This window comes from Egretta garzetta, unplaced genomic scaffold (genome assembly GCF_000687185.1).
Source record: "Egretta garzetta isolate BGI_Z169 unplaced genomic scaffold, ASM68718v1 scaffold97, whole genome shotgun sequence".
NCBI lineage: Eukaryota > Metazoa > Chordata > Aves > Pelecaniformes > Ardeidae > Egretta > Egretta garzetta.
This window is the reverse complement of record NW_009260135.1, coordinates 404611-428404: the sequence shown is the minus strand read 5'-3', so window position 1 is coordinate 428404 and position 23794 is coordinate 404611. Positions and strand designations below refer to the sequence as shown.

The window sequence follows — 23794 nt, the reverse complement described above, 5'->3', positions numbered from 1 at the left end:
TCTATGATTACTCTGATTTTCAAATACATATTTACTTTATTTACTAAAGAGAGGCAGAAAGTAAAGAAAACATAAGGAATTTGGAAGACACAGAAGCCTGTATGAGAAGGGTCTGCTACCTTCAAAGGCATGCACAGCCAAAGGTAATGAGATCTCTATATTCTTTTTACGAAAAAAAAATGTGGAAATCGTTTTGCTGATGTTTTCTCTTTTAAATTCCCCTGAGAATATGGATAATAAATAATTGACAATAACAGATTGCACACTGTCACTCGGAAGACATTTTCTCTCTGGAGAATTGATTTTTAATAACAGCATAGACGACATGTGGCCAAAGTTGTAGCCGGTACCAGAATTTTGTGGACCATAATAAATCAAATCAATCTGGAGGATCCAAGTGCATGGAGCAGAGGCAAAGATTTGCATTTAGGCTTCACTACACTCTTGTGGCTCTGTGCAAGGCAGGGAGGGATTCTTCCTTGAAGGAAGAAATTATTTTTTCAATTTTATTAGCAGATCATTTAAAAAGCCAAAAGACAACAGTTGTTATTAAAATATTGCCCTCTGTTTCTGTCCATATGTGGCCTGCAAGAACAGAAGTGAGAAGACAAATTGCAGCTATTGGAAAGAGTTTTTTTTCTACACTGGGTAGAGAGGGTAGAGAGTCCCAAACTAGCTTTAATCAAGCTAGCTTGCATATCACCAGAAGACAGCTCCATATGGAATAATTTGTTTGGCCATGAAACAGAATATATTCATCTGTGGCTGAATTTCAGGACTCATGTAACAGCTCAAATGTGACCATCCTTGTGTGCTAGAAATCAGAGTCCCAAGCCAAACTTAAAACAACAGATCCAAATCACGTATCTTTCTTGCTTTTAATAATGAAAACTGGGAATCTAAAGCAGTCTGTAAGTTAGGAGGTTGAAGCCTAGATATCTATTTTACCACTCAAACCACATTAGAGCTCAGCCAAAAAGCATTTCCTTATTGCTGCCACAGTTGCAGCACTGCACATGTCGACACCTTAATTCCATACTTAAGGAGTCAGTGCACTGCAACCACTGCTCTTTAAATTCACAGAACCTTCTGCATGTGAATGACATCTAACTTCAAAAAAAAAAATATAGAAAATACTGATTTGAAGTTTCAAAGCACTGAGGACATATTCTTCAACTCCTCTGTCCTGACCTTTTAGTGTTCAAAGCTCTTTCTCCTTCAGCACACTGAACAATCTCATCACAGATGAGCCATTTAATTTATTTACTTTCAGTTTACCGTGCAAGTGGTGATGACCCACTTGTGTTGCTGGGCAGTGGGGAGGAAGGTGACTTCTCCACCTTGTCGTGACAGCTACACAGGGGTCACGTGCCCACACAAACAATGGAGCAAACCCAGCTCAGGGTTTGCTTCTGATGGGGTGGATAGGGAGTGAGAGACAGTAAATATGAGACTGAAGCAGGAGTCAGTCTAGCAGATGCCTAAGAAAAGCCTGAGGGGCTGCTTGCTGCGAGGAACCGGCCCACAGCCCACACTCCAAGATGATATAAGGAAGATGACTTTCAGAAAAGATTGTAAGCAAATTGTTCAATCCGGAAAGCTGCTGAAAGCAGCTATACTAGAAAGAAAGAGTGCAGAAAAGGATCTCCAAAGACAGAAACCACACGTGGACACCTCTGAGTGTGCCACCAGTCAACATGAGGTGAAATTTCATTCACAGCTTAAAGACACTTCAGACAGGCATCTCAGCATTACTGGCATCCAGCCACTGGCTTGACTTGACTTACTCATTGTTTTCGTGTGGAGACTTCTAACTTACTTCCCTTCAGATTGCACTCTTTTACGTAAAAACTTGCCTGCATAAACCTATATTAACAGAAAGTATTCTAAAAATGCACGTTTTCAGTAAAGACACTCTTGCATTCAGTGGAAACTTAAGCTTTAAATTATGATCAAGTTTTTACAAAGAGAAAAGTTCTTTCCTGAGGGGCACCCAAACATTGTTCAAGTAGAAGAGACAAACAGAGACTATGCAGTCTCTTGGAGGCCCATTTTCATGATAGTTCTTTCCCCTGAACTACCAGAGAAAAGTCATTCATCCTGCAAATATGTAATTGCTTCTTCTCAAAGTTTAGCATTCACCTGCTCTAGTCATTACTGGACATATTGCACCTAAGTACAAGTACATTGAAGCTAATTGTGTGAAAATATTTATGACTACCGAATCAAGTGAAAGCCATCTGCTCATTAAAAACCTCCCTGCCATCAACAGCATTCTAATAAGCTGCAGCTCGGCTGCATTGAAGAAGTGGTACTTACAGCACTCGAAGAGACCTGAGCCCATTGAACGCGTGGACTGGAATGCACCGAAGTCTATTGTAACTCAAGATGCTGGGAGAACGATAGAACAGAATCACAACATTGCATTTTCTTTGATTAATTCACTACTAATTCACCACAAAAAAGCATGGAAAGCAACATGCTTAAGTAACAAGATATATACTAATTGTTCAACACCTAAGATGGTGTCTGAAAAGCAATTAAAACTGTTATCAAAACTTTGGACTACTTACAGTGTTGATAACTGAGTCATGTTGCTGAAGGTGTAATTTGCCAATACACTTATGCTGTTGTTGCTCAAATCACTGAAGAAACACACAAAAAATATCATTTATATGTATGAATTGAGAAATCAGTCTTTTTTAAAGATTACATATCTAAAAAGCATGTCAGACTCCCCTAAAAAGCTTCAGACTCACAAATATTAAGGCATATTTCCAGCACATAACATTCAAAAAAAAGTTAGTGAATAAAGCAAAATTTTTGAAGAAGGATAAATTAACAGATGATACAAGTGTGGGTGAGTATTTATTGTACGAACACGCTTTGCAATTTATTACAGGCATATAATTTCCATATGTTCTTCACATTGACAGCTACTAGAACAAAATTTCATTTTTCATTTAAAAAAAAGACTTTTAGGCTCAAACAGAACATTTTGGTTTTGTTCTCCCTTGAAAAACATAACAAGAGATGTTTCCAAATAAAACACTTTTAAAAGAAAGGATTCCAGTTTTCCCCTACATGTTGTTTTTGTCGAAATTTGTTCTGCCCATTTGACTTCAGTATCTACAGCTGATTCAAACAGCAGTCAAAAATTTCTTATAAATAGTTCAGCCAAGAAATTTCACTCCTGTGTATTTCAGAGAGCAATTTACTGAAAAAGGTCTAGTTGTGTCTCTATCTGTATGACTGTTCATAGCAGAAACAGCTATGCAAATTTTCATTGCCTTAGCATTATAAATACTGCCTCACCTAGAACAAATTAATGCTGTCTCCTCTGTTAATGACCTTTACAGCTTTGCACAGATAAATCTGCCAAGTAGAAGCTGTGGCAGCCTGCAGGAGAGCTTAGCTCCCTCGCAGAGGCTGGAAGCTCCTGCAGAGGAAGGGTCTCCGGTGCTCTTAGTCACCTCACTCTTTTCTCCGCTCTTTATGAACACTTACTGGCAGCCGTGTCCACCATTAAATTCTTTCCAAATTCAAATTACAGAAGGTTTTGGGGGTTTGTGCATTTCCAACCCCCCCAAATACTAATTATTAATGTTCCACCTACAACATAGTGCAGAAAGAGTCATGTCATTTTCTCGACATTGAAACCATGTGTTTCTTACATCAGTGTCAGGTGTTTGAAGGTGGAGAGCCCCTTCGGCACAGCAGTCAGATGGTTTCCTTCCAGGTATCTGAAAAAGGTGAGATTTGACAATTACACAAACATGTTAACAAGAACTGCTGTCACTCAATCTGCACCATGAACGAGGAAAATATAAAGTCAGTCACTGAGGAAATTATCTTTGATTTATTGCTTTGAAACTGTAACAGTTTCTCCTTCATACGTGAATTATCTGACATGCAAAGCATGACGGTAGCTTATTGATTTTTTTTTTTATTTAATTTTTTTTTTTTTTAAGACTTGGAAGCAAATAAAGGATCTCTGGTCTACAGCAAACAGAAATGAACATTTGGTTCTTCTACGACAGCTGAAGAAGGGGAGAAAAATTGTATGGCTTGTGTCCTGAACGTAAAGTTACCTTTAACAAGTTTCTGTAAGAACGCTGAGTGCTGACTGACCCTGTTAGGAAAGTTTTTGTCCCGTGTACGTCCCTTGTACAGCCAGAACTGGAACAGGAGCTGCTCTGCCAGGTCTCTGCATTGCAGAACATCTCACTTATTCCAGTGTCAACACAAACACCCATCAGTTTGATGCCACATCCACCACAGCAATTCCTACTATGGCACATACACCCTCCTTACCCTTCCTTTTCAAAGGATAGTGGTACAGGAGGAAAACTTGATACAAACTGAAGACCAAAGACCAAGTTCTCGTTGAATACATGCTCCTCCTACAAGCACTAAGTGTATTTAATAAAATAGCTTGCATTTCCAGGGTGGAATCTGGTTGAGACACCACTGAATGTGTGTCTTTGAAAAGACACATGCACAGTAGGGCTAAAGCCTTGTGGGATAATCTTATGTCCTTATTTTCCTGGAATATAGTGCCTGTATTTTGCAGTTTTTCTCCACTGAAGAAATATGAACATTCCATAACCAAGGCAAAAACCCTGAACAAACATAATACTTTCCAAAAGTTTGCCCAGAAGAGGGCATGGGAACTCAAGACTCCACAGCTGACCTGTGGTAGCAATGGGATGCGGGACTTTTGCTGTTTATTCCAAATTAGGAGAGACAGAGCTGGATCTTTTCTCTTTAACCTTGGCTTTTGGGTGAAACTGCATCCCTGGAAGATATCAAGGTACTAAGGCTCCAATGGAAATTGCCCACTGTGGTGCTATGACACTGTCAAGGTGAGTCTCCAGACATCTTCCAGAAGCGTATCTACCCGGGAACCAAATCCAACTTTCTCAGAAAGTACCATGTAGGAGGAATGCATTTCTCCCTCCACAGGTGAGGATAAAAGGTGAAGGGATAGTTTCCTTCCTTACAAGATATTTTGGGGGATTTTTCCTAAGGTAGACATGGGGCAATGCAATTGATGTGGTATGTTTTGAAAGATAATCAAGTGTAGCCAGGAAATGCAGCCCACAGACACCAGAACACATAATGTGCTGCCTCTACTGCTGAAAATATAATCCAATAATCATGTTAAGAATTTTTATCCCACACATAAAATTTCCTTTTCTTTGGCAACAGACCTCCTTATTCTGCATTTACTATAGCAAACAATAATAATAGATTATTACTGTGCTATATGTTCCCTCTCTACATTAACTGTAACAACACAGAGAGATTTGTGTAAACTAAATCCAAGAAAAATTTCCCACAAACTTTATTTTTACATCATTTAAAAATAAAAATCTATAAACACTAACAGACTTTCTTACATAATACATTTTAAACATTGTGTCCCATTTTCTGCTGCTTCAGCTCTCTTTTTGACTAAACCACTCTCCAACTAAATTACCCCAGCCTCACTGTTATCCATTCTGCCTGCACACAGGATCCCATCAAGGCAGGGTTACCTTAGAGCACGTGGTGGAGCTCACCCAGCTCCTGCTAGGATTAAGCTGGACAAGTGGGACTCCAGGCTTTTGAATTTTTAACCAAAAGCAAAATTCTTCCTTAATGAAAAAAACCCGTTGAACAAATTAATCTCTCCATTCACAAAGATCACAAGCATGGAGTGACAGCATTGCCCAGTAAACAGTTAGGCCTTGCAAAGTACTGACAGCTGCTCTGCTGACACAGATTATCACAAACCCGAGTACGGGTTAGTTACGCCACATTTACACCTCCCAGGGATATTCATATTCAGCAAGTGTAAAGTCACTTGCTTCAATTTGACTAAATTTGGTATAAATTATTTTGAAAATGGAGTTCCTTGGAGAATTCACACCATAAATTGTATGTAGAAGATCCTCAGAATTCAATCACATATGTTACTATTTAAACAGGGCAAATCATGTCTCATTTCCCCAGCCCTGGTCTTCTATGGAAGCAGCAAGCCGCCGGGAGTCTGCGCCTTCTCTTTCATCCCAGAAAGTCACAAATCTTAAACCCGTGCGTAAAGGTGGGTTAAGCTTCCAGTCTTTATTCCAAATGCAAAATCCAAAGGATTTCCAAAGGAAATCAAAAGCAGGTCATGCATTATGTATTTGGAAGCTATATATGATTTTCCTTTAGGAAAGGAGACTCAACTCTTGCCATGTGTTGAAATCTTCAGAAATAGGTTTTCAGGATATTCTCTTGTTGATCCAAATATAAAACAGCCTGCAATTTGAACAACATACAATGGCCGGCCAAGGTTTCCCCCCGTCTTGCTTTCTGGTGCAATCAAAAGTCGAGGGTGCACATTTTAATCCAGTGCTTCATTATTCAGACGAACATAGACATGCAGACCCCTGGAGATGAACTCCTACAGAAGATCTGCTTTGAATAGCTTTGGGTTTGTACTGCATGCAATTTGATGGTTATATAAATGTGCTAGCAGAAAGCTGCAATGCTTATACCAGTGGTATAATTTCTGAACAAACACAATTTTATACTGAAAAATTACTGATTATATATTTTTCATGCACGCATAAGAACAATTCACCACTGTTAATTCTTTCACTACGTTATACAAATAATGGCAATATTTTCTAAGTGAAAGGCATTCATTTTGAAAGCACATTTAAGTGCAATGAATTTGAAATAACCAGAGCTTTTAGGGCATACAAGCATGCCAAGAATCAGGAGGATCTGAGATGCAACATTTGAAGAAACCAACTGCTGCAGAGTGTTGCCCACCATGGGTCAGGCCTCCACCAGCACAGAAAGGGGATGCGGGGGCAGCAGCTCTGCACCTTGTTGGGCTGAATATGATGTATGGGGGATGCAAAAGGGCTGGAAGCTGGACATAACGAATAACAATTATTCCTGAAGGTGAAGGGGCAGAGCCCAGTTACAAAATTCTGCGTATTTATGTATACATAGATATGTATATAAATAAAAAAACATGGATGAAGCTACAGACCCCTTCCCAAACAAACCAAACCATAACAGAACGATGTGCAGGGAAGATCATATTTTTAATTCTTTTCAATCCTTAGCCAAAGTAAGGTGATGTACATGGCATCTGGTATGCAAAGAAAGTCTGTCATGAATGAAAAAATATATGTCTAATTTTATGCTCAGAGTCAAGTTATTAATGCACAGACAGTGTCAAGAGTAGGTGTCAGCTGCCTTAATACAGACATACTGACTAGTATCCAAACCAACCTCATTTGCTTCCTAAAGTCTCTAGACTCTGTAGTTTAATATATTAGATTGGAAATTGTTTTTTATCCTGTGAATGCTGCTGGGAATCCTGAAGTCTCAATGATTTGTAATCAACAAGCAATCACCAGAGCCAAAATTGAAAAATCCCCAAAACATGTGTTCATGTTCTCATAAATGGCACCAACGACCTACCAGGAAAGTCATCTTCTAAAATGTGACCGAGTTCTGGAGACAGGTAACTCTTTGGCCAGGATGGCTGGCGCTGCAGGGCATGGCCATGCCTCGCTCCATGTATGCACCAACCACACCAGCTCTTAGAGCCCAGTGCCTGCAGCAGCCCCAGGGCTCATCCAGCACCTTCCACATGCACTAACATCATGTATCAAAAATTTAAAACTATGCATAAAAGATGGCAGCTGTTCTTTTTCCAGCTTGTCTATTTTTATACTGAAACCACTTGGATTGGAAGTGATATAACCAGCACAAGGTGCCAAAGCATCATGTAATGATTTGAATCACTTGGACCCTTTTTTGTACTGAAATGTCTCTTCAGCCATAAAGTCAAATTCACAGTGGCAACCTGTGCTAAGAGAAGAAACTGGAGAGAGAAATCAGTTCTGAAGCAGTAATTGAAAAGGCACAAAGCCTTTCCTTTAATTTCTTTAAATATTTCATATAGAATGTTACATTACAAAAAAGATGATACTTGTCAATTTTACGCAGCTCTAAAATTAAGTTATAGTCCAAACTTTTTAATGCAGATATCCAATATCGTAAATTTTTGCAGCAAGTTTCATTTCCTAAAAACGGTGGTCTAGAAGAGAATTGGACTGTGAAAGATGAAACATATCCGCAAGGCATGAATTTTAAGAGTTTCAACTACAGTTTCTTGAGTAGAAACAAAATTCAAGTATGGATCTAGGTACAAATCTGGATCTTGAACTTTCTTAAGTTTTGGCTAATTTGGATTTTGCTGCATTTGTATGTCAGACCACAACCTACAGGTTTGCCACACAGTAACATGATTGTGTTTGAGAGAAAAGTGAAGGCCCTAAATTTAAAGTTATCTCTATTAGTGCTAAGTCACCTTTCCAATATGTACTCAAACTTCATCAGTCACTGAGTACATTATTTGGTAGTATTGACAATATTTACTTTTTCTCAACTATCAGATTTTAAGTGCAGATTTAAGTCCTCTATTTCAGCTGTAACCGAAATATCCTCTACAGAGCTATCCATCCTCTCAAAGGGAGAGTTCTCCTCCGCAGTGAATTAAGTAGGCTGTAAAACCTCCTTGTATGACACAGGACCATGTAAGCCTAAGCTTTGATCTAAATTGCTTCTCTCCTTTCTTATCAAACGAAAATTCACTGAAGTCCGTGTTAAGGGCCAGTGTATAAAACAGTGCAGATTGCCAGCCAAGCAAAAGCATTTGCATTCTCAAGCAGATGATTTTCATCAGACATCTCACTTCAGAGTTATCCCTTTGATCAACAGCAATATAGGCATACTGAAAAATGGCACTAAATTGTTACAATATTCTTCATGTATCATAACTAACTGCTTAGAGCATATTTATTGCAACAATTTGCATGGCCCAGGTATGAGCCACTATTTTTAGTCACAACTCAAGAGAAATCTCAAGTGCCTTGGAAGATGGAAAGGAGGGTTGAGACTGGTGGTAAATACATCCAAGTAGATATGGCAGCAAATGTATGGGAGGAAATTGTCAAAATTGTCTTGGCAACTGGAGACATGGTTGAATAAAGGTGCCATGCTAAGGCCAAGGCAGCAACAGGCAGCAAAGTAGGGGTGGGGAATAAAGAGCTAAAAGACAGTACAACGGGATCCCTCTGCTAGTAAGCAGGCCAGCTACTTGTGAAAACTGTTGGGCCAAGTCCTGAACAAGCTTACAGGCTTCAATGAACCCAACACACAGAGCAAAAAACACAAATGGGAGGCAGAAGTTTTGTGAGGAGAGAAAGAGAAATGGCAACAGTAATGCAAATATCAATATGTGTTAATATAAATGGAAAGAAAAATAATTACTAACAATGATGTATGGATGCAGGTTTTCCTAACAATCCCATCAGTGCTGTCATATAGCTCAGTGTCATGACAACATTTGGAGTCTAGAGATGACATGATTAGTACATATTTATTCTAAAATACACCATGCTTATTATGTTACAGCTTATGCACATGCCGTCCACATAATTGCCTCTGATGTTTTTCCCAAGTGCAAAATATTATTTGCTGTAGGTCCGTAAAAGCAGCTGGATGCTGTCAGATAAGACTTTATTAGAAATAGACTATACCTTTGTTAAAAAAAGAAAAAACCTAGTGTTCACACACTGAGGTAATATGTAAAAGGAAAAAGAGCATGGGAAACTTAGTTCAAACGGATTTGGGGAAAAAAAAAAAAAAAAGAAGAAAAGGAAAGCTGAAAACACTAAGCAGCAGCGAGGCTAAGTTCCAAACTAGCTTATTGCATGAACATCTTACTTCTGAACATCTGGATCAGAAAACTGAGTGTGTTCAAAAAAACCAAGGCTTCTCTTCAGAGCAAGCAAACAGTGGGAAAAAATGTCGTCAGTACGTAAATAGAGAGCAAAGGAATTTGCAAGAAACAACATAGTATTTCCCTATTCCCAGGAAGCTGAAAGAAGGCTTGCCCATGATAACGGGGTTTTGTGAAGGAATCGCCGGGAAACAGAAATTTCTTGCATCATCATCCCTCTAAAAAGCCAGTAAATGTAGTGATTTTTTCAACTCTATTCTAGATGGAAGCCTTCCCTGCCAAGGTAATCCCTCCTCCCAAGGGTGGTACAAACCAAACACAGGGATGTCTCCTGTCATTCCAAGCTCTAAATATGAAGGAGATAATGGTTTTCACATGTTTTGTCTATATACACATCCAAAACAGAAACTCGGGAAGAAAGTTGGAAGGAGCGAGACTGTTTCTCCAGTCCACCATGTAATAAAACATTGCTGGTGATCTTTTCTGCTGAGCTTAGGTACAGTGAAATGTGACCCAGCAAAGGTAACATTTTCCCTATGTGCCTGTGCAAGAGGTATATTCATTTTTGCACACTGCTATTTAACACATGCTACAATGAAAGAATTCCCGTTTTAAGACTATTTTAAGACCTCTAAAAGGATTTAAAAGAAATTCTGAGAGGGCTATATTCAGCCCTAACAGACTGGTTTATCTACATACATAGCAGTTCTTTTTCTTAAACCATGTTGTATAAAAACAGTTTAATAAAAAGCACTGCAGCTAGTGTGCCTTGTAAATAAATATATCAATAATGGAAGTTTATAAATGTCAGCCTGGTGCATTCATAAAAATTCCTCTGAAATGCTCCCCTGCATCATATCACTACTCAGGCCTCCCACAAGGAGGGAGCTGCAGGCTGACAGGCTCTTTACACCCTTCTCCTCTCAGCATGACCTCTCTCCTTAGAGACCATGGGTTTGTGTGAGTGCCTGGTGGGAGGATGGAGAGCCCAGCGCACTGCCCAGAGCTCTCTGACATGAGAGCGTGGAAGGGGAGAATGGCAGCGTGGATTGCAGTAACACGGTGGAAGGGTTTGTAATCTGAATACCTGTGACTGCTGTACCAGTGAGAAAGGTGAAGGCATCCCTGCCCTGGAGACTGCTGTGGCTCTCTCTAGCCATGCAAAGGCCATGATACCTTCTGCAGCAGGTAACGTATGAGCTTTCAGGGTTCAAGCACTAAACAGATAATCCAGTGCTACCACAGAAACAAAACAGCTTTAAGAAGCTACTTCAGCCTTAGGACACAGTTCAAGGGATCTAGGACTACCCTAGGGAGATGGGGGTATTTTGGTGTGTGGAGTGGAAACTGAACAACATAAATCTCTCTCACTCTGCGCCCAGAAAGCTATTGGGTTCTCTCTGGTAAGTTTTAGCTGTCCTGCAAATAGGGCAAGAGGTGGGGTTCCACCGGAGGTCCTGTTTACCATAGCAGCGATGACAATTCTCAAACACAAGACCAATAAATAAGTTTGTACGAACAGCTTGGAACCTAGATGATGTAGTCCCTTCTAGATTATGGGCAACATCTTTATCTCAATCTGGAAGCAGAAGGAAGGCAAGTAAGATTGATTATTTATTTATTTATTTATTTCATTCTTGTCACAGTTTCCACAAACCCATGAAATTTTTACCTTCAGTACCTGCAGCTCATCTTTTGCTATAAATACAAAGAAGGAGCTCAGTTTATGTTGGTTGAGAGGAGAGTGAGATCAGGACTGAATTTTGAGACAGCTGGGACAGATTCAAGGTTATATTTGTAGAATATGAAATATTCAGAGCCAGCCAGTCCATGGCTGACTGTGTTCTGCTGACACATTTCTGGATTGAAAGCAGAAAGCCAAACTAGAGGCTTGCACAGCCAAGAGGCTCCTACTGAAGACGACAGTCACGTAAACTCCTATGAACTCAAACTGCTCAGTTCCAGGCTATTGCCTCATTTGCCAAGAAATAGCTTAAGAAATATAGCAGTTTTCAAGAATGTGAGATTAATTTCACTCTTTTTGTGAAAGTTATGTCATCAGTGTATCAGATAGTATCAGTAAAACTCAATATGCAAAATTTAAACATAAAAATTCCTCAGTGTGGCAGTGGAAATCAAAGTAACATCTGTGATATCTTATTGTTGGCAAGTCACATTTGAATGCAATGAAACCTGAACAAGAACAGAGCAGAAACCACCTTGCAGACTTTTTATCGCTGATGGCAATATATGAGGGAATACAGGCCAGGACTGGCTTTTAATTCAAACCAGTATTAACCATGCCCTGGTTAACAGTGTTCCAAAGATGTATTAATTAATGCAAAATTTCCATGTTAATTGAGTTACCACATACGCTTTCTGTACACTCCTCATTCAGCAAAGTCTTGCATTTGATTACAACACTGGTAAAAACACTGCAAACCCCATGCCCCCACTCTGAAGGGAGTAAAAAGATGTGTACCTCATTCATCAGCTGCCTTGTTACTAAATAGTAAAAATAGTACTTGATACTAAAAATTAGCAGAATGAGATTTTAATTCATTAAAAAATTCACTGATCATACCAACTAACTCAACCAATTTCACATAGAAATGTTGATGAGATTGTAACAAGTTGCAGTAACAACTCACCTGGGATAGATTTGAGAATAAGGACGTAGAGGGGAAAAACTCAGTATTTCTGTTGCCAACTGTTTAAGCCAAGCAGTTCCAGCAGTGTGTTTTATTTCCATGGAAAGACCCAAAATCCAGTACAAAGTCATAGCAAGGGGTAGATGAAAAGACGTCTAGAAAGGTGGTTCTTAACTAGGATGAATTTACTTTAGAATTTAATCTAATTATCTGTTATTTTAGCCATTTCATGAGGTTTGGAGAAAAGAATTCATTGTTTGTTTCCACCACTGGCTTGCTTTCTTTTTCTTTTTTTTTTTTTTTTTTAATCTCTGCAGAGGATAATTAGCTCACAGCTGCGTAAGTCAGGAACATATTTTCATCATCCTTTCAAACTGCCTGTTGTGAGCTTAGGCTGCTCAGAAGCACTACAGGATTATTTGATACCAATATATGCATTTGTTCCCTTTTTTAATTAATGGGTACAAGGATAGATAAACTCTGTTCCCATTATGGAGCAATGTATTCAGTCAAGGGATAAATATGTATAAAAATAACAGTCAAAACACATGGAAAGCACCAAAGCACATACCACCAGCCACTAAAGTGAAAGGGAAAACCCCCAAGGACACACAAAGCTTTACTATGATGTAATTTCATGAACCTCTCATGAAAGGAGCTACATAAAAGGTAACTTACAGCTCAGTCACGTCTTTGGGAATTCCTTTGGGTAAGATCCGCAGCCCTTTGTTGCTGCAACGTACCACTGAGTCCACACAGGTACACTGGGAAGGGCAAGGAGGTGAAAGCAAGCAGCTGCTTTCATCGTTACCTGCAGAGGGAGAGAAAGGGAATATTAGGAAGTCAGCTTTACAGCCCAGAGTGATGCACTTCGAAGACAACTGCCTACAAGGACCGAGGAGGGACATCCCTGAATCCATGGTAACCATCACAATCTTTTAAACTAGATCCAATGCTTTGGATCAACCTGCCTACACTACAAGTTACTTAGTCAACATGAACATTAGTTCAGAAACTGACTAGCAATATTTTTAAATAAATATTTTTTTCTAAAGAGTATCTACTGCTCTGTAATTTTGCAAGTTACAGTAGATTCAATTATGTGAATCCCAAATCCTCCCCTCGCCCCCAATGTACTTACTAGCTGAGACAGAGAACTTGGCCAGAACATTGTCCTTAAATTCATCTAGACAGATGATACTCACTATCTACTCTGCTTTAGAAAGACTTTTTTAAAATTCAGCTTTTAGATGTTAATTTTTTACTTTTTAAAGTCAGCCTGGCACTTCATTTATCATCTGAATTGTAAAACCTCATTGTTTTTGACAAGGATAACCAGGCAAACAACAAGCTGAGCAGCATACTTCCAACTGCTGGCGATCCATCTGTGCACACATAAAAATATCTACGTTCTCCAAAAATGGATTTAAAGGTCCATAAACAGCAGATTAAATCTTGTAATTGAAGAACAATAGGGTTTCTGCAGAAGAAACCAACCCTTTGAAGTTAAGAACATTAAAGCATGGATTTTCCCCAAAAGCAACAGGCTTTGCAAAACACAAGGCAAATGCATACTACAGTATCACAATGTGCATGAAAGGAAACACTTAGTGGCACATTCTCTAGATGACAGTGAGAGGAACCGCACAACTGTGTGTGAGTACAGGCAGCCTGAGCTGACCAGCACGGAGATACATCGCTGCAATCCACGAGCCACAGCCAGCTGTCACTATGTGCCGCCACCTTTTTTTTAAAAAACTGATGCAAGACCTAACTGAGACAGATCTGTTTCTTTCTTTTCTCTGCTGGATGTACTCATGAGCACTGAGATTAAAGAATAAGGCTGGAAGTCCTGATACAAGATAAGAGAATTACCCATAAATGTATGGGTAGGGAATAATTTGTATTCAGAGGGACGGAGAAGCACAACCAGCCCACAGAAGAGCAGGGAAGATTTTTTTTTTTCTTTTTCTCCCTAGCTGAGCTTAATGACTGGAAACAAAATTCAAAGTCTTTCACAAACCTGCAGAGAGCGCACTTTTCTTCAGCATACTCGATTTTCGCCTATGTTCTGTGTTTTACACCCTGCCACCATCTACCTTCCACTCACCACAGCTGGCTGAGTGACTGTATGACAGCGAAAGCTCCCAAGTGTGGAATGGCATTTTGTGGACCAGTTTGTTTTTTTTTTTTTTCTCCCAAACTAGCAGCAAACTATTCTTTAATGACTAAACATGGGCCCCTTGAGCTCTGAGCCCAAGCACTGGGCCTGCTGCCAGATTGCTTGACTAGGACAGGAATTAATTTCTACTCTAAGTAGGAAACTTCTAATACTCTTATGGTCTCTTTAGAGGTACAACTAACTGCGGCTCCAGCATATCTGGTCTTAACAGGCAATCACAGCCTACAAGTCAAGTTAGCAGTGTGTTCATCCGTCAATTTTTCTCATTATTTTCTCTAAAATCTGCTTGATCAGAAGACAAAGAACTACCTGGAGAATGAAAGACATGTCAGGATATTTTTTATTTAAACTTATACAGATCTGACAAAGCATTAAGCATCACTGAGTCAATTCAATTAATATCTAAGGTTTTTTATTTCCCTGTATTCATACCTGTTATTGGTGAAACAGAACAGTATCCAAAACTAAAACTTTCCAAGCAAGCACCATTCCCATTGGCTTCAGAGTGTTAACTCCGTGCATGAATAAGGATGTGGGAGGAAGGGCCAGGATTATACTGGGATTATACAAAGCAGAGCATTTGCCTATAATAAATTCATTCTTAAATTTAGGTGTAGATAGTAGAAATTCAGAAACTGGAAATCAAGAATAAAAATAAACTCCTGATAGGGAACAATCAGCTCTAGGTGGCTGTCTTCCTCATCACTAAACTGTTCATCACGCAGTATTGTTTGATAGGAAGGGAGGTCCTCACAGAGATGCCAACATTATCATAAATGCCAAACCAAATTGGATTTTCTTACCATCGCAGGTGAAGTCCTGAACATCTACATCTTGGATTGGAATATCCTTTAAGAAAAAGGGTTTCAAGCAGCGTGGATTTCCACTGACAATTCTCTTCTTCCTCAGCCATTTTCCCAGCCAGGCCAAATGGCAGTTACAATTAAAGGAGTTAGCCAGCAAATTACTGAAACAGAACAAGACATAATTGCATCAAACATGAACATACAGAAATACTGAAATAACTACAGAAAGATGATGGCTTCCAAGTCTAAGCTTTTTCCTGCCATCTGTTTCTGTGAGATCCTCCTCTGTTCTACATATCACGGATATCCTATGAAGGTTTTACACTAGGACTAGGGTTGTAATTAAAATATATATACCTGCATATATATATATGCTTATAAACCAAAGTTCTTACAGCTACAACTATTATTTAGACATACTTACATCACTACCAGGGCTGTATTTAAGGTGGATTTCAACCCAAGCTACAGCTCACACACAAATCTAAACTCACCTCACACACTGCACCCACGTATGCCTGATCTTCAATGTCATTGCTTTGGGTAATGCTATGGAAAAGCTTCACAGTGCTAGCCCTTAGCACGGACCCGCGTGTATCACTCCCTATGTGTATAGCCAAGCTGGTTCAGCACACTGTTCCTTGCCCAGTAAGCTCATGCTTTCCACTCACCCATGTTACAGAGCAGACAAACCAGTGCCAGGTGGGAGCCGCTGGCAACCTGAATTTGGGTTCCCTACTGAAGGATAGCACTCTCTATGTACATATCTACACACACACATATATTAAGCAGCACTGTCAGCTTGAGCCACTTCTTACAAAGCTTTCTAAGGTCAGTATGTCTGGAGTGAAAAGCATCTGCTCTACTGCCTTGTGAACTTTATGAGGAATGCAACAAATCCTGCTACAGCTCCCCAAATATCTTTCAGATACAGTCGCAGCCTAGCTGTGGTACTGTGGTGTGCAGTACACAAAGCAACCATTTGACAGCCACCCTGAGAGGGGTGGATTCTTAACGTCGCTTGGGTTAGCAGTGTTTAAAAAAGGAAAGCCCTATCCATCCTGTTGTCAAGCCATGAAAACATAGATGTACAGCAATCTCTCAGTGGAGCACCTGTAACCTAGATAGTCTGTATAGAAAAAGATATTGATCATTTCTATTTCTTAGTAGGTTGTGATCTTTTGAATGGAAGGATTGTAAGTTGACAGTAATTTTAAGCAAACACCTTTCTAATCTAACTAGAATTAGTGCTGACTGCTTTTTACTGGATTCCTGTACTGAAATGCCTATGCGTAATTTGTGTGTAAGCTTTTTCATGACTAAACTTCAGATGAAGGAAAGAGGTTGATATCCCTGTTAAAAAAAAAAAGGCTATCTTATGTACAAAGACAGGGAGAATCAATAGCCTGTCTGATGTTGCCTCATCAAAGAAAAATGAGCTGTCAGAGCCCCATGTATGGAAAATGAAGTATCTAAACTAATGCTGATGGAATTCTCACAACATACGTGAATATGTCTGAGAATTATTATTTTGGTAGTACAGAAAAAAAGGTGATGAATTTCTCTAAAGCATAGCATATCTTAAAGACAAAAAAAATTTAAGGCCCTAAAGAAAAAGGCTTTTAAAATGCAAGTGTAGTAGCTGAAGACCTTGTAAGTCTTCACTTGCAACATACTTTTACAAACGTAAACATGTAGTGAAAATCACATTAGGTTTTCTGCCAAGCAATTCCTTCAGAAAACAACAGTGCTGAAGACAAAAACATATGGCACAGTTGAGGTGTGGCAGCAAGAAAACAAACCCAAACCAATTCCTAAATTATATAGGTTCTAGGCCAACATCATATACCCACAATATGATTTACAGCTGCTCTCAGCGTTGTAAAAAAGCGTACTTCAATCACTGCTCTAGCCTGGAGCTCTGGGCATGTAATTACATGTGGATCTAGCACAGACTATGGTACATTGTGCAGAGGGAGAACTGGGGAGAGGAAAAAACTCAGCATAATGTTCAATAATAAAAATACTCAACCTACTTCATGCTGACTAGGACTCAAAGGCAAGGCTAACGTGCTGTATAAAGGTAAGAAAATGAATAGGATACATAGGAGCTTTCAGACAGAATGTGCAGAAAAGCACTGAAAGCATTACTCTAATGACTTTCCTTCTGAATTTTTTTCCATTTTCTTCAATCCATAATGGGACCACATGCAGGACGCCTTGTACATTTTCCATATTGGCACACTTTGGCATGAACAGTGCGCTTAAACCAAGTATTAAAACCTCCAACGCTAAGTGAACCAATGCTTCAAAGGCCATTTGTTCCACTGATGGAAGAGAGTGAGATCATATTCACTGAACAACTTCCGTGACACAAATCCTTAGAATGAAATAATCCACAAGTGGAAACAAACAGCAGGTGTATATAATCAGGTTTCTGGAAAACCAGCAGCTCAGAATGTAAGGAACATTTTGCACATCTAGAGAGCATCTTACTGGGACATATCAAAACCTTTCAGAAACATTTGAATATTAAATCTACAAAATCCTCCCATCAAAATAGTAATTATCCCTATTCTACAGAGGAGAGGTTGCTTTGGTTTAATGTGTTATTGCTCACCAGCTGAGCAGCAGTAACTATCCACAAACCCTCATTTTCTTCTTGGCAAACACAGGTTAGCATGACCTAAAATTTAAACCCTTGGATTAGAATTTGGATTATGCTTTTCTTAGGAACTAAGAAAGAAAAAAGTTGTTACATAGAAAATGAATAAACAGATATACTGTTTTAAAATTCAAATAACTCTGGGGGAAAAGGGACAAATTCATCTTGTCATGCATTACACTTGTCCTCCTGCCACTTTAGCAACACTTAAATTTTGTCCTTTGTCCAACTGCGGAGCGGTGATTTTTTGCTTGTAGTATGATGGTCATACATGTGCCTACTACATACATGCTCTTTTCATGGCAAGACTGTGATGCAACTTTTGGAAAAAATGTAAGATCAAAGCTCTCTATAAAGCGTCACATGGGACAACAGATTCCCTACTTCACGTGAAAAGCAATTGAATGTCTGGAAAGGCCAACTATTTGCAAAAGCTTTATTTTGGAATCTGGCTATTCAAGTGGAGTTCTGAAATCGTAAACAGTAATGTTGGGCAGACAAATTGTTACAAGAATTCATAATTAGTAATCAGAGTTCCTACACATAAGATAGTGATTTAACCACTCAAACAGAAACCAAGCAATCAAGCTTTTAGCAAAGATGCCGTACTAACATTAAATTCGTAAGTGTTTACTTAAGGACATAGACATATTTTTAAAATCAAGGGGGAACAGAAGTCTTGAGGAATGAAATATGCATATCCTACTACAAGTGCCTCAAAAACTGCAAAGAAGCCATAGAATATTAACTATTTAAATGGATTCTAGTGACCTATTAGAAAAACATGCTGAAACACATCTGGATATTGTCAAAATTTGGTTGAAAATATATCCTGGAATTCAGGTTAAATTTATACTAGAAGAGTGGCATGTTTCATTCGTGGAAAACCAGTTCTGCTTACAAACATGCCCACCTGACTGCATAAGGACTGAAAGACATGACTGAACTCTCTGTATGCAGCAGTGTAAGCACACATCAAATTAGGGTGCTACAGTACATAGTTTAACTAGTAATAAATAATAAAAACTGCCATTTTTTTACCACTAACAAAATAAATGTTCTTCCTCTATTGAAAACCATTAGTCAGGGCATTATTTTCAGAGCTGTTCGTGTTTTGATAATATCAATGAGGCTGACTCACAAAGAGTAATAACAAAAGGAGCAATATTTTTTAGTGCTGTATGTACGCCAAGATAAAAATGGAAATGTTAAACTTTGTAGGAATTTCTGGCTCACATTAATAAATGCAAAAATAAGTCATTACAATACCCGATTAACTCACAAAGTGTGGGCTGAACAGGAAAAGCAGTCATACTATCTATCTTCAGTAGTGTTGTCATCTAATATATCCACCTACAGTGGAGTACTGCTAGGAAATGAACACATCTGAATTTTGCATTTATGTATGAAGTATCACTATGGCCTTAAACCAATGTCTAAAGAAGTCAAAAGCACACCTTCCCCTGTCCGTGGATCAAGCACAGCGTGAAAATGTGTCAAAGAACAAACTTTTTTCATCAAGGTACAGCTAGGAACCTGCCATGACCAACATGATTATAAGTCGGTGCCAAAGCGATGCATTCTAATTAGCAGCAGCTTTAAGTGCTGTTGCTAGAAATTGTAATAATCTCTATCCACAGCTGAAAAAGGAAGAAAATGGGCTATCTCCTTACAAAACATGACCAAGATGCTTTTATGCAACCAAGGTAAGGACTTTATAGACTGATTCAGAGAGTCACAGCTATTAAGGGATCCACGGAAGGACGCAGAGAGACAATTGCGCAAGATGCGGGCAGGTGTTGCTTGCAGCACAGTGAGAACAAGCTTTCAGCAAGTACCAATCACTTTGACCTGTGACTTGAAAACAAGCAATAAAAATAATCTGGTTGTGTTTCTCTCTTTGCCCATCAATTTCAAGAAGGCTTTTGGGACTACAGAAAGTAAATGGAAGAAAAGTCTGGGTTCTTTATGCTGCATGGAGCTAATGCCAGAATGATAACTGATTTGCTGGTGAAAAGTTATAACAACAAAATGAAAGTATGAGCAACAAAACAGCTGAGATTAAGCACTTATTTCTTCTCCCAAACATGATGGAGAATACTTTCAAAACCTGAAATGCAGTAGCACCAATAGTTTATTTTGACTGGACAATTAGGATGTATTTTCAGGGCAGTGTGAAGGGAATTAAGCAGACAACTTCCATTAGCAGCAACATCAGGGTCCCCATTCACAGTGGGAAGCAAAGAGCAGACTTTTGTTCCATATTTATCAGTCTGTATTTTATTTAAATGGACACACTACAAAAAGCATGTAAACTTATTTAAGCAGCAAGGGAAATACTTCAAAGAAGGACTGAGAAATATAAGAGATTTATCACAAAACCTTAGGTTGGGATTTTCAAATTCATGTTCAGTAGGACTGGAATATTTTGTCCTCTTAGGCTCTTCTGAAAATCTAAGCATTAGCTAGTGGATTTCTTCTGGCATTTAACTGAAACCCAAGAAAGCTGTTCTTGCAAAATAAGCTCTACTGAAACTAAAGCAGCTTCAGGGAGCTAAAGTGTATGATAAACTATGCACTTCTGAATCTGCAGAGATTTTTGCACATGAGCTTCTGCTGTGCACTGCACTAGGCTGTGACATGGCAAAACATACAGTCATCCTGCCTGAGGCTGGCAACCTCAAAGCTTTTTCAGCCATTCCAGCTGAAGCAATTCAAATGTTTTTCTGTATCACACCTTGAATCCTCCAAAGCTGCAATTTCACTAGGATGGGGTTTTCTTTCCCCAAGTGAAGTTTCCCATATATGAACAATAAGTAGTTTGATTTTGAAACTCAAGCATTGTCTTCTTATAAGGCAAGCACAGACTAACAACATCATGACATGTTTGTATTGTAAAAAGATAACTTACATTGTAGACAAAGAGACTAATGTACTGAAGGCTCCAGGGGTGATAGTGCTGATGTGATTGTCATACAGAGAAAGAAGCCTCACTGAGCTCAGTCCAGCAAAGGTGTCATTGTTTATACAGCTGATAGAGTTGCTCCTCAGCATCCTGCAAGGATTAAAACAGGGAGTTAGGAACTGCTGGGAGGGGGTATAATTTCAGGATAGGAGGTCCTTTCTTTAGGGCATCACCAAATGCTTTGGCAAGCACTGTACTCTAACACAGCTAAAGGAGGGCTGGATTCATGTAAACATTGTCTCATGAATTTAAAATGCATTTCTTTCACACAACATTAGAGGCTGGTGGGAGCTCCACATCTGAAAGTGCAATTAGAATTATGACTAGTGGCAAACTTGAAATAAACATTAAAGTCTTAATTTAGTAAATAGCTGAGAGTAAGTGAAAATGTATTTCAGAAATCAGTTGAGAAAGACTGACAGAGTGTGTGACAATAACAATACTAGCTGCATTACTTCTACTCCTATCATGGCTGCTTTTCATAATCCACGCTGCAAAAGTGTGGAGGGAAGCAGCATCCTCAGCAGAAATCAAGGAATACCTTAGGAAAGATTTCCAGATATAACACAAGCTCTGAAACCTCATTATAATAATTAATTGACAAAACAGAGAGTAGTAGCCATCCTATAAAATGGTCTTTGCTCAGTGCTTGTACCAGATGAATCAGTGCTGTGTTTTGGAAGATACATCTCTCTGAGTTGTTATGGTAACAATGAACTCAACGATAAAGCCTAATTAATCTGAAAGACTGTAGTAACTTGTTTCACTCCATAGCAAAAAAGGCTCATGTGTATTTGTTACACTGCATGCCAGTCAACACCTGGGTCTGTAAACACTACTACACAGTTGTGATATTCCTACTTAGGTGAAAAAATATTCAGTAATTAAAGCATAATACCAAAAATCCACAAAATATATGCAGCTCATGCTGCTGTTCTAGTGAATTGATCCTCCAGATTCAGGAGGGTTAATTCCTTGGTATCAAATTCATGCAGTGAACAATGAAAATTCAGACTCCCTTAGAAGTCTGGATTTAAATCTCAGATTGGTATCTGCCAGTTTGACATTTAGATACTACCTCAATAGATGCCGGAAAAACACCAAGAGCCTGGGAAGAAATTCATAGTGTAATCAGTGTTTAAGACCTGGACATTACATTTGCTTTTGCATTACTGTTCTCTATGTACAGTTACCATCACAGCCACTACAGTTTCGGTATTGCAACTGGGGTGGAATTACGTCAGAAAAGAGTCACAGGGCACAGAGTCACACGTGGAGTAATAACCTGCCTGGAAGCCAGGTCAAGACCACAAGCTCTAAAATGAATAGGGTAGCGAGTAAGAGAAGGAAGGCCCTTAGTGGCTTAGTGGCACTAGGAAACATTCTCTCAATTCTATATGTAACCTATCAGGCAGTACTACTGCAAGATGGGATGACAGAATTGGGATGCAAATACATCTTGCACAGCAATTTATTCCATTTCAGGAAACATACAGTCTTTTAAAAACTGGACCATGACCCTGTCCAATATAACCTCTTTGCAGAACACCTCAATTTTAATGCTCAAAGTAAGTCAATTAATGGATAGAAAAATATGTCCCTCAAGCCCAAACCTTTGGTTTCATATCATGGCTCAGCATGCACTGTGTGCCCTTTCTGAAAGGAAACTTATACTTACAGATCCTCATATCATGCTGTGTATATTTAGACTGCTTTATCAGCTAGGGAGAAATGTAGGTCAGGTCAGCAGGATAGCTTGAATGTTAAGTATCTTTTTATTAAAAATGCTGAATTTTATTTAGGAGGACTGCCACAGGCTTCTTTACAGTATAAAAATTAATTTAGTATCTATGGATGGTATTTTCAAATCCCTTAGTAAAATGCATACATTAAATTAAAGAACAGATGGCTGTAACCACAGAAAAATAATGTTAAAGGAACAGCAAAAGAAAAGTTCCTTATTCGTGATTACAAGCCAAAGTCCTTGAAGTGAAACTTGGATTTCTTTTTACACTTGAGTAAGGACTGAAGTGAGTGTACCATGATACTTTGCAATATAAGAAATATTTGCTGTCAATGAATAAATTGCAGATTTTAAATTGCATTTTGATTCTGAGAGTTGTTTTCCTGACAGCATCCACCTAGGCAAGTGCTTTCTTTCTACAGCAGGGAAGACTATGCAAGAGAGGTATTTCTCACATACAGATCATACACATTGTCTGGCACGAGTCTTTGCTGTCACCAGAAGCCTAGTCCTTGACTGCCTCTCAGGATGGTGGATGGGGTGGATTAGACGCCACCTTGAATTCTTGTCTGTGATCCTTCCTCCAATATAACTTTTTAACAGGAAAATAAATAAGTGCTAGGTACTATGAGTTTATGTATAAGTGTTAGTTCTCAGAAGTAAATTACAAAGGTTGTTTAAGCACAAAAGTAATAACCAAACTGATTTTTTATGCATTTGTGCTCTATGTCTCCTTCACAGTCTCCCCAGCCACGTTAATAATATACCCACACATAATTTTTATGGTACTGCGCGGCAAGAAAGAGCATGCTGTGGCTAGTCCAAAGCCGTGCCTGTGTTCACAGGCTCCTACACCTGGTGCAGGTGTTATTTAATATAATATATTAATAATATACCCACATATAATTTTTATGGTACTTGGTGTGGGCAAGAAAGAGCATGCTGTGGCTAGTCCAAAGCCATGCCCGTGTTCACGGGCTCC

The 23794-nt window shown here is 39.0% G+C and overlaps 1 protein-coding gene across 1 annotated transcript in view; it reads right to left on the bottom strand.

Moving 5' to 3' along the window:
* SLIT3 (slit guidance ligand 3) overlaps window positions 1-23794 on the bottom strand; it is a gene marked incomplete at its 5' end in the record, with an annotated part of 500013 nt that overhangs the window by 87765 nt on the left and 388454 nt on the right. The window contains 6 exons of the mRNA XM_009641607.2: window positions 2320-2391; window positions 2574-2645; window positions 3675-3743; window positions 13129-13261; window positions 15436-15599; window positions 21015-21158. Of these exons, the coding sequence (XP_009639902.1) occupies window positions 2320-2391; window positions 2574-2645; window positions 3675-3743; window positions 13129-13261; window positions 15436-15599; window positions 21015-21158 (654 nt within the window). The remainder of the gene's footprint in view (window positions 1-2319; window positions 2392-2573; window positions 2646-3674; window positions 3744-13128; window positions 13262-15435; window positions 15600-21014; window positions 21159-23794) is intronic.